Source organism: Diabrotica undecimpunctata, chromosome 6, assembly GCF_040954645.1.
Source record: "Diabrotica undecimpunctata isolate CICGRU chromosome 6, icDiaUnde3, whole genome shotgun sequence".
Taxonomy (NCBI): Eukaryota; Metazoa; Arthropoda; class Insecta; order Coleoptera; family Chrysomelidae; genus Diabrotica; species Diabrotica undecimpunctata.
In genome coordinates, this window is record NC_092808.1 from 29,335,582 (window position 1) to 29,349,618 (window position 14,037).

The window sequence follows — 14,037 nt, forward strand, 5'->3', positions numbered from 1 at the left end:
CAAAACATAATATTCACAGCAGTTGAGAAAGATTTAGAAGTAGTAAAAGTTATAAATTGGGACATTAAAGTACAGAACAATAGTAAATACAGGGAGAAACAAATGAAAGAAACTAAAACAAATACAGAAACTGAATTACGGATTCGGATTTAAGCATTAAAAATAGCGGAACTTTTTACCGAAAAAATGAAAAATACATATTTTAGATGTCTCTAACATAGTATATGGGAAGAAAATACATAGATATGTAGAACTCTCGCTACTTAGAGACATAAGTTGGCTATGTGAAGCAGCGTATTTGTGTGAGCTTTTTGTGATCCGATCTGATCCGATTGAGTAAAAAAAGTGCTTAAACTGTGATCACTTTTAACGTTTGTACCATATTAAGAAATTAATCTCTTAGGTTAGTCAGCTGACTCATATGCTGAGTTACGTCAAATGTAGGCAACTTACAGTTCTTTGTTGCAGTGTTATATGCATATATATTTTGTACTGCAACAATCCACTTCTCACATTAACCTATCAAATAACTATGACAAACGGAATCTATGAATACAATACTGAGTGCATAGACTTTTTTAAATTTTTAATAGTAATTTATATTCAAAATATGAATTCAGTATCAACAATTCCAATATAAAATGTATTATTCAACATAAAAATTATGTATACCTACTTATTAATATGTAAAATATAATCACAGTTTACGCAACATTTTGCCACAAATGATCACTTGTAAGTTGTTAGCTAATAAAAAAAATAGACACATATTTTATTTATAAATACTACTTAAAAGCTGATTTCGATCCATAAACTTCTACACAAGTTAACATCATCGCCCATTATATTGTTGTATTTATGTATCTGGTAAAATTCAGCTCTTTTAACATTACATACACCTGCAGTAACTAGTTTTTTAAATGTTTTATCATCATCCCTCACGAATGAAAGCAAACATGCCTGTTGGTTACTCTTCCATATTCCAAGTAATAAAGATACACCCTAGGATTATAAATAATAACAAGTTACATTTCCTTTTTTTTTGGAATGTTTTATATTATACATTTTTTTAATATCAATAAATCTCATATATATAATAACCACTGCATTAATCTACACACTATTTTAAAATTAAACATAGAAATAAATATATTTGTTAATTTTAAAATTATATTTAACAAAATAAAATACATAAAAAACGTCACTTTTTTACATATTTGGCCTCGAAAGTATCTTGTTATTTAGTATGAAAAATTGACTTGAGTATTTTTTATTCTGCACTTAACTTTAAAAAATATACACACTATATTAAAATTTATGTACACGCAGCACGTAGAGAAGGTAGATTTAAATGGACTACTAAAGTTGTGACTTCAATTGAGCAGGTCGAAACTTATAATTTTTCCAAACAAATTTCAATAACACATAAAAGCGCATATATCTCATTTCAACTTTTTATTTGTAGCGATTAAGAATGCTAATATAGATTTTTTTCATTGTAGTATTATTACAATCAACTACAAATTTATGTAGATTACTTATATTATTAAAAGAAAAATTAAAATAAAACATTTACATCAGTCATTTACTATTTACTTGCCAATTCCACAATGGGGGAATTCTTTTAAAAATAATCTTAACTAACTTTATTAAAATAGAAACAGTTATAATGCAGAGTTCCACATAGCCTTTTTCAATTATTGATAGTTTGATCATCTATTGGAAAACCAACCGTAAACTTATAACCTTATGTTGTTAAAGGCCATTCCTTGACGTCAGACAACTTCCGCTTCCTTACAAAAATCACTGCTGACTTCCGCCTTTCGCTTCCTCGCTAATACAGACTCAAAAAAAAAAGTAAAAGCAGGTACATCGCTCTCAGCATTTTTTCTCCAGCACACAAAAGGTTTTAGATTTCTCCCTGTCTCACGTTTCGTAGTACATAATAGTAAAGTAATTTTAACCAAGTGTTTAATTGTGTATTAGTTTAATAAATCGGCAAAATGCAGTATATAATTTCATCCTTACAAAATATAGAATCCGCAACCAACCGAAATCCTGTGAATAAATCTATTTTGAAAGGTCGTCACAAGGGTTTGACACTCAACATGAAATTCGTGAAAGATCACTCGCTTTTCCTTTACATCATTTGAAATAAGTACCTTGGTTGACCTTGAATAGCGATAATTACATTTTAATAATTATTCAAGTGTTCCTTCCAAAGTTGTAATTCAATAAGAAAGTCATTTTTAATACTTTTTCAACAAATATTTTGAAGTGAAGTTATGTTGGTGTCTTCATTAATATCAATTTAAACTATACACACAGTTTGGACTGAATTCATTGTCATATAACAAAATTTTATAGTCAGTGGGTCGTTTAATAATAACGTACATTGGATAAAGGATTTGTTGAAGATGGTTTATTAGAATTTTAATTGATATCAAGACAGTCTGCCATGAAGATATAACTGCTATATAAATTTTTGAAGAATATTTTATACAAGTGGACGAGCTTCTTCTTCATGTGCCTTGTCCCTTCCGAACGTTGGCAATCAACATGGCTATTCTGACTTTGTTTGCGGCAGATCTGAATAGTTCAGCAGATGACAATCCGAACCATTGCCGCAAGTTTTGGACGAGCTACTTCTAGAAAATGCTGTCGTTTTTATGGACAATGTCCTTAAAATTTTATGGAAAATGTGGTATAAAAGACAAACAAAAATTTATTTTTAATTATTAGATATATGCATCGATGTAGTAATTATAAACTAGATGTATAACTGGAGGACAATAAGTGAAGCAGATTTTTAAAGTGTAGTGCGCGTATTGTCCGCTAGGTGAACACAAATATTTTTATTTATACGAGTATTTAAATCATAATTAAATGCCGTAGAATTTTTACTGGTATAAGAGTTAGAGGAATTTAAAGGCGCAGAAGAAACTATAAATTCATTAGAGCCCTATATAGACTCTTTGACTTCCTTTATTCTAGGAATTCATTTGCAAAAGGATATGAAAAACAAATGTTTGAAAACAATCATTATTTTTTAAGAAATAAATAAATGACATTATTTAATACCTACTAACTCCGAGAAAAGAACTTATATTGCATGGCCTAAATAACAATGAAAATGAGGGAAAACTATTCCAAATAGAGTGGAAAAAAATATTCTTTGAAGATAATGAAATACAAAATGACATAGATCTGCTTCCGGAAGAGTTGAAAATTGTGTTGGTAGGAGATGAGAAATCTAAATTAAAGGATCGTATCCTTTTTTATATTTGTGAATTTATTATTAGGAAAATTGTTCCCAAACGGGAATATTTAGATTGTGTTCAATGTTTATTTAAACCACAATCCGATTATTCTTATACTTCTGTTGTGGAATTTAGCAGGTTAGTCAATTTAAAAAATAATCTTGTGTCAGTGATTACCATAAAAGACACTTTTCAGGTTGTGTAATTTTCTAATTATTGTCCCCTTATGTTTTTCGACCGAAAAATAGCATACTCTAGCCTGCTTCAATCAAGGAGTTCGATCTCTAGGCTATTTAATAGAACTCTGTGCATATAGGTGTTTCTCGTAGCTCCGAGTGTATTTGCTTTTGGTGCTAAACATTTTAGGTTAAATTCTCACTACAAAACCAAAAATTATTTAGAAAAAAAATTGCAAAACCACTGAGAGTAATTTGCTGTAGGTCCTGTGTAGTCCTATGTACAATATGTAATATATTTACAGTAAAGAAAAAGCGCGCATATAATTCGTAAGATAGAGCTAGAGGGACTAGGAGGCGAGTCTACCTCGATACATACTTGTATTTGCTTGTGAAGCAGTTCGAAATCAGAATCTGTTTACGTGTAATTGTTTACATCAGCTTTTTCTTGGCTGAGAATTGATTATAACGATCCACAGCATAGATATTCGCCCTCGCAAATAATAAATATTCGCTCACTTTTTTTCTGTCAACATAGAACAGAATATTTAGTCTACCGGACAGAAAGAGAAAGAGTGCGCCAACTACTTTTTTGAAGAAATAGTAAGATAGTGAAATAGTAAAAACGAAACTGAAGGCAAAGGAATTAATAAAGAAATTAAAATAAAATAATTATTTAAATATAAATTAAAAAAGATGTGACGTTTATAACGTTATACACTTCTCATTAACCCATCTTCAGGTACAAATAATAGTTATGATGTTTATTATGTCTATTATCTTCATCAAACTACTATTTTATAAACCAAAAACGATGAAAGCCGTTTTCATCGTTTTTGGTTTATAAAATAGTAGTTTGATGAAGATAATAGAGTCCTGAATTGCTACAAATAAAATGGCTGACAATACTTCAGTAAGGATAGCAGTGAGGGTCCGGCCATTAGTCTCCAGTGAACTCTCTAGAGGCAGCAAGGAAATTTTAGATGTTATAAGAGAAAATGATCAGATTCATATTAAAAAAATTGACAAAGATAAAGCATACACCTTTAACTATGTATTGGGTACACATTCTGCACAAAAGGAATTGTATGAGCGGTGTGTACAACCCCTTATGGGTAATTTATAATAATGGTTATAATATTATTATCTTGGCGTATGGACAAACTGGTTTAGGTAAAGCCCATACTATGGGAACAACTTATACAGAACATGGAGATATGGGCGTTATACCCAGAGCTGTTAACGAAATATTTGATTTTGCAAAGGAAATTTTTTCTTATGATTTTAGTATTACTATATCTTTTATGGAACTTTACCAGGATTTACCATGTATGATTTGCTCAGTGACAAACTAAGGGAGCAATGTATATTGGAACTAAGAGAGGATACAGCTAAAGGTATACACATCCCAAATTTGACTGAAGTAGATGTCAAATCTGTAAAATCTGTTCTCGAAATCTTGCAGATGTAAAATCTTGCATATAAAACTACTCCTTATAGTTTTCAATCAAGCCAAAATAAGTGAAAAGTGATTAATTTTCAAAAAATTATGTTCGATTTAGCTCTCATGACGATTTTATTGTAAAACTTTTAAAAAACAATTGAAATGTTTTGTGGACTACATTCTGAATATAAAAATCAACATCTAACTGAATTTTTAAATCGCTTAGACTTTAAGCAAGTTTTATCTATTTTAACAATGATCTTATTTCTCGCTATAATCTGTTATGTAACAAATTTGTGGATAAAAGCTTTGATACGCCCCTTTGTGTGTTCTTAAAAATTGTTTGGGAAGATTCATAATTCACATCAACTCGTATGATATCAGACTTCAGTAGTCCGTTTTCAATGCGAATAGCCCCTCTTAACACTAATATATTATTTAAAAACGCCACTACGATCCGTAAACAGTTCACTTTTTCGTTCAGTTTCGTTCATTCTATTACGAATGGTGTTCTAAACTTTGAGCATTTTAACAACAATAAAATAATTTAGGGCGGTTTTTTGTCCTTATAAACTAATTTTACAATTGAATGTGAACCTTACGAAAGTTCATAGATTTTTTCTCTCCCGCACCTTTAAATCACGTTCGCATAAATAAGATTAACATCCTTTAAAAATAGATTATAAATTATAGAGTGTACTTGATACGGCTTTACTTTATTGTGGATATAAAGAGTGTTTAATGTTCTTATCATGTCGTAAAAGTAGTAATAGTAGGATTTAATAGTAAAATATTCTAAATAAATATAAGAGTATAAATATATATTTAATTTAGGCTATAATGTAGGATTATTTAATTGGTAAAGTTATTGACAGTATTTATGTTGCCACATACAATCATTTATTTTATACACTATTCATCCCAAAGCACAAAAACCATGTTTAGATAAAAAAAGTAAAATTTGTTAAATATATTTACCATTACACCAAAACTTGCCGTTTTACGAAAGATCTCTCAATAAAATAATCAATTTCTTTACTAGATGGCACTAAGGAAGGCCTGGTTAAAGAAGAGTTCTTTTAGTTTCAATTTTGAACCAATTAGACTTAAATAAAAAAAAGTCCAATAGTAGCAACTACAAGCGCTTACCGTGAAAAGAGCTTTAATTTTGAACTTATTTTCTCTTTTCCTATTCTCAACATGAAGTCAAACTGTTACAGTATTTAGCCTGTTGATCACAACATACACAAAAAACATTACGTTAAAAAAAGACAATTTTTACATAATATTATAGTACGTGTTGAAAATATCGTCAAATTAATAACAATATTAAACTTCCGCTCTAGTTTTCTTATAATTTCTCACAAGAGTTTTAAAATAATCTTTATATGTACAATAAAGTAAAGCCTCTCGGTTCCATTTTAAATCTAATCTTACTCGTGCAGACCGAACTATAATAACAATACGACACTCTGTACAATCATATATCTAGTAACAAATTACCACCTAGAGTTGAGGAATAGTGACACAGTTATAGGATGCCGTTGGTGAAATATTGGAAGCCGTCGTATAATTTTGTAGAGAGGGAATGGATGCTGCCCTCTACCATACGATTTACTTCGAGTCGGAGTTGTTCCTCGGTCATGCTCATGTGGAAGCGGTTCTTGAGATTTTGCACCGTTGAAGCTCCCGATTTAAAGCACGGTAACTGGGATCCTGCAAAATAAAAGATGAGTAAATATCAAACGTTTTAGTCTGCATAAAATTAAAGATTCTTTCACAAGTATTGCAGTAACAGAAGCGCTGCAAAAAGTCTATAGATTACTCAATAATAATAAAAAACATTCCGAACGCCGCCATTTCCTGTTTTTGAGTTGTTGAAAGTAGTCGTACAGTTCAAATTTATGGAAAAGAATCCATCAAGTCTATAAAAGTCAGCGTAGTCTCTTAATGGAAAGGCTCCGGAAAGGTCTTCGGACCCAAATTCATCTTCCTTGGGCAATTGAGAATTTTTTCCGTAAACATTGAGGTATCTTTTTCTTCGTTAGGTATGTATGCAGTACATATCTGAGTTTTAAGCAGATCAGATGCTTCAATCGCTTTTAGTTTTGCCCCTTCCCACTTGTTGAGTCTTTCAATCGCCTCAATTAGCCATTTGGAGCTTGTGTTGTCGTAAACATTGAGGTATCTTTTTCTTCATTAGGTATGTACGCGAACTGTTTCGGCAATTTCCCAAAATCCAATGAATATTGCTAAATATCTCTTTTGATTGGACTCTTTAGAGTGGCAAGCCCCATATTTTATAGCTCCTGGGTGTTATTTGTATGTCCAACAGAAATTAAAAAGGGATAATTACAGTAATCAGTTTAACTCAATCTGGAAGTAGTACAGGCCTTGTTTGTGAATATTTTAGTAGATTTATGTAATTATTCAAAACATATGTACTTACCTGATCGCATAATCTCCACCAAGGTAACTATCATTGCATGGTGTTTTCTGGCAGCAATCAATCCTTGCAATATCAAAATTTTGAAATATTCAAACATATCTGAATTTTCACCTCCCATTATTTCTACAAATTCTGGAGTTAGTTTGAAAGGCGATTTTTCGAAACCAAGATTCTTCGGTGACGTTGATAAAATAAAACCAAAATCGATATGGATCAGGTGACCATCGCTTTTTAGGAGAATATTTCCGTTATGCCTACAAAGGTATAAGAATTATAAATATCTTTAAGTTTATCAGATTTTAAACGGTATAGAATGTTTAGTTTCTTAGCGAAGCTCTTTGGAGCTATCGTTAAGATAAAATGATCGCAATGAGAAAGGAATCCCATTTTTTATCACGTGGTCTGATAAGTAACCTTCCCCGCCGATTAGGGCGCTGCGATCTAAAAAAATATTAGTTCTAGAAAGTCAAACCTTCTTTACGTATACATGTCAAATTTTAGCGCGATAGAGCTGACAGCTGAAGTTGACGTGTTTGGAAAAATGACGCATATGGAGAAAACGATTTTCGATTTCCCATTTTACATTATTCTTTGAGAAATAACAGGGCGAAGAAAACAGAAGAATAGCTGGATAAATATTATGGAACTAATGCTCCTTCAGACTACACTATCAAATTTTGGATCCGTGAATTTCATAGTGAATTTCATAGTGGCTGTATATCTACATCGGATAAACCACGATTTGGAAGGCCCCTCGATGCAGTTACACCGGAAAATTTGAAGAAAGTCCATGAAATGGTTTTAGTGGATCGTAAAGAAAAGGTAGGTGAAATGGCAGAGGATATAAGAATTAGAGAGTGCTTGACCAGATTAACCTGCCGATGAGTGCCGCATTTGCTAACCACTGACCAAAAACATGATCGTGTTACCACTTCTCAGCACTGTTTGGACCGTATGAAGCCCAATCCGTCCGACTTTCGGCGTCGACTAGTAACCTTTGATGAAACCTGGAATCACGACTATACACCAGAGAATAGAATGAACGCACGGAAGTTAACTGAAGCTGGCAAAAGTGCTCCGAAACGACCAAGAGTGGCTCAATGAGTCAGAAAGGTTATGACCACTGGTCATTTTAATTGACAATCTTGAAAAATATAAAACTGTCAATAGGCAATATTATTGTGAATTATTAAACAAATTGGAGCATGAACTGTACAGAAAAAGTGAGAAACGGACCAAAATGCCGAAGAAGAAGTGTTGTTTCTCCAAGACAATGCACTGGTTCACAAGAGCTATACGCCAATGTCAAAAATTCATGAGTTGGGCTTCGAATTGATTTCTCATCCAGTTATTCTCCTGATTTGGCCCCCTCCGATTATTATGTGTTTTTAAATCTAAACAAATGGCTCGTAAATACAAAATTCAGCTCGAATGAAGAGATAACCAACGCTTACGTTGCAGAGCTTCCAAAAAACAAGTTGGAAAATCGATGGAATCGTTGTATTGAGCTAAAAGAAGACTGCAATAAAATAATTCATTTCAAAGGAGTTTACTTATCAGACCACCAAATATTATAGTTTTTGTAGACGGACGAGAACTATAAACTATGATAAGGAGACAAATTGAATATTTTGCACACTTGGAAGATGTTTATTAGCCTTGTTATTTGTAGGAAATAAAACCTTTGTATATATGATAAACATACCTTCATTCTATAGGTTAACATTTTTTTAAATTTATTTATCTTGTTATAAAAAAGTAATCTTACCTATCTTTAACCTGAATCAAGTAACAGATAAGGCAATAAGCGGCACAACTTTGAACGAAATTCTTCTGGGCTGTAAGAAAACCTTCGGAAGTCATCGGTCCATATTCATTGATAAAATATTGGAGTAGCGATAACTGACAATGTTTCTTCACTTGATGAAGGGAAACTGTGTTTAATATGGGTTCAATCAAGCCACTGTCGTCCGACAAACACAATATTCTAAAAATATAAAAGCAAAATAATATAAAAACATCTTCAAGAGTTTTGTCAAGCTACAGTTGGCACTTCATTGGATAACTGTCACGCCATGAAGTTAGCAAGAAGTCAACGGAAAACTTTCATAATTGACATTTGACAGTTATAATATATGTATATTAGTTTATTTACTTTTTGTATTTGCATTTCATATAAATAATAAATGATTTTTTTCTCTCACATCCTGGTTTTTGTCGGTTGGTGTAGTTGGATTTTGAAACTAGTTCTGTAGATCATAATACAATCGAATACAATTTCAATCGAAAGTCACAAAAGTTTATTTTGACTTTTCGATTTCCGAAGTGGAAATACAAAAAAAAATCCGAATTGGAAATCGAAACGTCAAAATAAACTTATTTTTAATCCCACACCAACTTCGATCATACACTTATTATTTTTCTATTATTTCTGGCTTGTATTACTGCGTTTAATTAATAATGTGACAAATGCCCACCTGTACGGATGCAACCAGAGCGGAACATGTTCGAGTTCCCAAATTTTTTGGAAAGTTTCCAATATCTGTGAAGCCATTAACTCTTGTCGTAGGTCATCTCCGCATTTGACAATAACGGAGAGCAGCTTCCAGGATGATAGATAACCATATGGTGAACTTTCGCGAATTCTTTGCTCTTTATCCTAAAAAGAAAACGTATTTAAAGAGGCATTTCCAACTCTTTGTTATTGTTTCAAAATGAGTTTGTGAAAAAGATCCCAGGAACACATTAAAATAAATAATTGTTTGAAATTTTTAAAGGGTTTGTAGAATCCTTTTTTACAATTACAAATTAAACAGGATAATAAAATTAGTCGCTAAAATAAATACAAAAAGAAACACTAGTTAATAGAACAATGGGGAAATTATTTGCAGTAGAGTCGTAGAAATGACAATGAATTGGAAATTGTGTAATCAAACAATGTTAAGAAAATTAAGATGATACCGACAACTAAAAAGTAAAAGCATAGAAAATAGTACGGCTGTATTTATATAAAATAACTAAAAAACACACCTTGAAAAAAATACTACAAAAATAATTAGTACTTAAGTTAAAAAAAAAACACTTTAATAATAACTATTATTAAAATAATTACTGATAAAAAGCAACACCATATTACAACCTCACAGAGAAAAGAATTCTCTGTCAATAGAAACATTTAATAATAATATTTAAAATAAGAAAATTGTCGGATTTTACCTGCCAAGGTTCTTTCAGAACAGCTGCAGAAGGATCTTCTGGGTCGTGAGTGAACTGTTTATTTTTCTCTTCGTGGAAAAAATCGGACAGTCGCCTTCTTATCTCACTCGCTGGTATCGACATTGGTGGTTCTCTGGAATCGCTAGACTCTTGACTCATTTGAGAAATAGTATCCCTGTCTACTGGCCTGTTCCTCATATGGTTGTACTGCAGTGGAAAAATATTACTTTAGAAATCAAAATAATTACATAAAATTAGCAAAAACAAAGAGAATCAACAAAAAATGAGAACTTGTAAATAATTATACAAAGAAAATGGCATGATCATTCGTTCATAGTATAAATCTAGTTGTGGATAATATTAATGCTGGTAATAATTGAAAGCAGATTTGATGGATAATGACACAGCAAAAAGAGCTTCTAATACATGGAAAATTTGAAGGAATAGTTTTATACAGTATGTTCAGTTTTAAATTAGACATACACACTATAAATGGCAACACTGCGCGCCGTCGACTTTCCACGAACCTCCGTTGCCCGGTTGCCAATAACTTGTCATTATACAGTGGTTGTTTAAAGCAATAACAGTGTAGATTTTTAACTTATTTTTGTAAACAACGTGTCTGTTTAGACGCCCGCAGAAAAGGTTTAAACAATAAAATGGTTTTATGGTGGTAATTCTGGACAACAGTGTGTAGATTTATTTTCTGTTTTTTGAGGGGAGACCAATTCCTTGCGTACAGTCAGTTCACAATATTGTTAAAAAATTTGAGAGTTGTTATTGCCTCAAAAATTGCAGTAAATGTCAAGCTCAAGAAGTGTCACCAGAAAAAGTTGAGGAAAGAGAATACCGGGATACACCAATTTGTACAACAATCAAGGTAGATTCAACACGTTCAAGTAAAAGCGTTGCTAAAGAGTTAGATGTTAGCAATGTTACTGTAACAAAAGTATAGAAAAAGCACGGTTCCAAGAATATTAAATATTAGAAAACGCAGCAGCATTATCCAGACGACTACTTTCGAAGAATGGAGTTTTGTCAAACTCTAATAACGAAGGCTAATGATGAACCCAATTTTATTAAAACCATTTTATTTACTGATAAATCTTCTGTTTCGTTAGTAGGGAGACACAATCATTCCATTGGGAGGTATTGGGCGCGGGAAAACTAGCACAGAAGTGTTGTTTACCGAACTCTGGACTGGATTCTGGAGTCTGGACTGTCATTTTAGTAGACCACATAATAGGTCCATTTTTATTGAGGGCAACTTGATTAGTAGAGTATACCTCAATTTGTTACAGAATCATGCTCTTCCCCCGCTATTCTCAATCTTCCTGATGTAAATCTGAAGAATGTTTGGTTCCATCAAGACGGCTGTTCAGTTCACAGCGCTCGAATAATTAGGGAGTACTTAAACAATACTTTCCCGAATCGAGTTATCAGTGGAACAGGCGATATTTAGTGGCCTGCGCGATCTCCAGATCTTACACCCATGGACTTCTTTTTTTGGGGACATTTAAAAAGCATCATCTACGATCATCCTGAGGCTAGAATCCAAAATTTGGATGAATTAAAAAACCGAATAAGAGAAGTCTCCAATTCTGTTACAGTAGAAACTCTTACATCTGTCCGCAGAAGTTTTTATGGCAGATTGGGATACTGTTCAGCCGTAAAAGGTCAAATATTTGAATCATTTCTGTAGGGCATAAAGAATTATTTCTTATTTTATTAAGAATTATTTTTGATTTTCAATAAGAGTATATTTTTTGTTTTATCTTTTTAAGGAAATGCGCTTTTATTTTTAATTCAACCACAAAAAATTGTTCACATTATTAAAAACCGATACAAATACACCACCTTATAATTGTTAGTGTATTTTTATCGAATTAATGTTATAGAACCGGAAATAAGTAAGCAAAACAAAAATCGACGGAAGCAGATGCATATCCCTTGCGTTGTTATGTATTACTAAATAGATTTTCTTTTTCTGTCTAGGAGTCTATGGCTAAGGTGTCGGAGGGGATCGGAGAATTACAATTACTTCGTACGAGGCAATTTTGCCGATTTTAGCGCTTTATGTAGTTACATTACCTGTAATATAACTGGATAATAATGGAAACAATGGGAGGATAATTGACAAATCACAAAAAATGGAGCTTGTTTAGATTTACTGGGTATGAATTTACTGAGGCCAAAAATTTAAGAAAAAATGGGTACAATATTTTGAAGGATAACGAAATTTATGATTCAATTATTTTTAAAAGAAACTGTTGTATAAGTCATGTGTAGATAAATTTTAACCTTCGTCATTATCACCTATATAATTCATATTTATACATTAGTTAAGGAAATATTTATTTTGTCGACTTCAATTTTTTTGTGTTTGTACAAATTAACATTTCATTTGGATACCTAACTGTAATTTAATGAACACATTTTATTTTAATTTTATAATAGAATATTACTTTTATGATAGCTGTTAAAAAGTGGCTTAGAAATATATAACATTTAAAACAAATATTCATCACGAAAATATTGAGGATAATTTAATTATAAAATGACAGGAAAAGCGGAGGAGAAAGAAAAATAATGAAGATTTTACTCCATTATTCTCGATGTATTTTATAGACTCATTTTAAATTCTCAGAACGAATTTTTAATAAATGACTATTAGCAATGGCGCAATTTGTTTAGAAACACCAGCAAAAAGAAGTTACAATTTCTGACAAAACTAAATCAACAAATCGTTGTAGAGATTTTATAAAAAATGACTTATAGTTCAAATCTGACTATGACTAGAATAGTGAAAGAATTTTTTAAACAAATCAATGAAGATATTACAAAAATAGGAAAAACCTTAGAAATAATAATAAAAGATCTTAATAGTAGAGTTGGCATTGATCTTGTAGGCAAATAGCCATATTATGAGTTTTCTCTTCTTGCTGTGTTTCTTTCATGACTATTGATGCATCTTTATATGCGCATCTGGGATCTGTTGAAGTCTCCGTTTTGATATATGATTCATGCTCATTTATACTAACACATAGTGTTCTAAACCCGAAATAGACACAAGAGAGGTCGTATTTATAGGAGCATGAAATGTAAAAATCCTTTAAGAAACTGGCAAATTGGATCAAATAAGCCAAGAGATTGATAAGTACAAGTTAGACATTATTGGACTAAGTGAAATACAATGGAATGAATGGGAGTAGATCAACCCGAATAGGACATCATTAGTTGTTAATAATATATTCTGGGAACACAAAAGTACATGATAAACACGAAAAGGGAGTAAATACTGCTAGCCCAAAAGGGAAGAAAGGTTCTAATACAGTGGAAACCAGTATCAGAAAGGATTATTTGGGCGAGACTGAAGGCACGATACTATAACATTATAGTAGTAAATGTATATGCTCCTGCAAATAAAAACGACTAAGATGAGAAGGAAGAATTTTATAAACAACGTATAATAAGATTAACAATATAGAACAG

General features: G+C 31.7%; 1 protein-coding gene across 1 annotated transcript in view; it reads right to left on the reverse strand.

The window, feature by feature from the left end:
- Nucleotides 1-1,152: 1,152 nt before the first annotated feature.
- Nucleotides 1,153-14,037, reverse strand: part of fwd (phosphatidylinositol 4-kinase beta fwd) — a 265,938-nt gene continuing 253,053 nt past the window's right edge. Inside the window, exons 7-11 of the mRNA XM_072534539.1 lie at nt 10,546-10,752; nt 9,807-9,988; nt 9,098-9,316; nt 7,330-7,583; nt 1,153-6,596 (exon numbers count right to left, since the gene is read on the reverse strand). Of these exons, the coding sequence (XP_072390640.1) occupies nt 6,412-6,596; nt 7,330-7,583; nt 9,098-9,316; nt 9,807-9,988; nt 10,546-10,752 (1,047 nt within the window). The 3' untranslated portion in view covers nt 1,153-6,411. The remainder of the gene's footprint in view (nt 6,597-7,329; nt 7,584-9,097; nt 9,317-9,806; nt 9,989-10,545; nt 10,753-14,037) is intronic.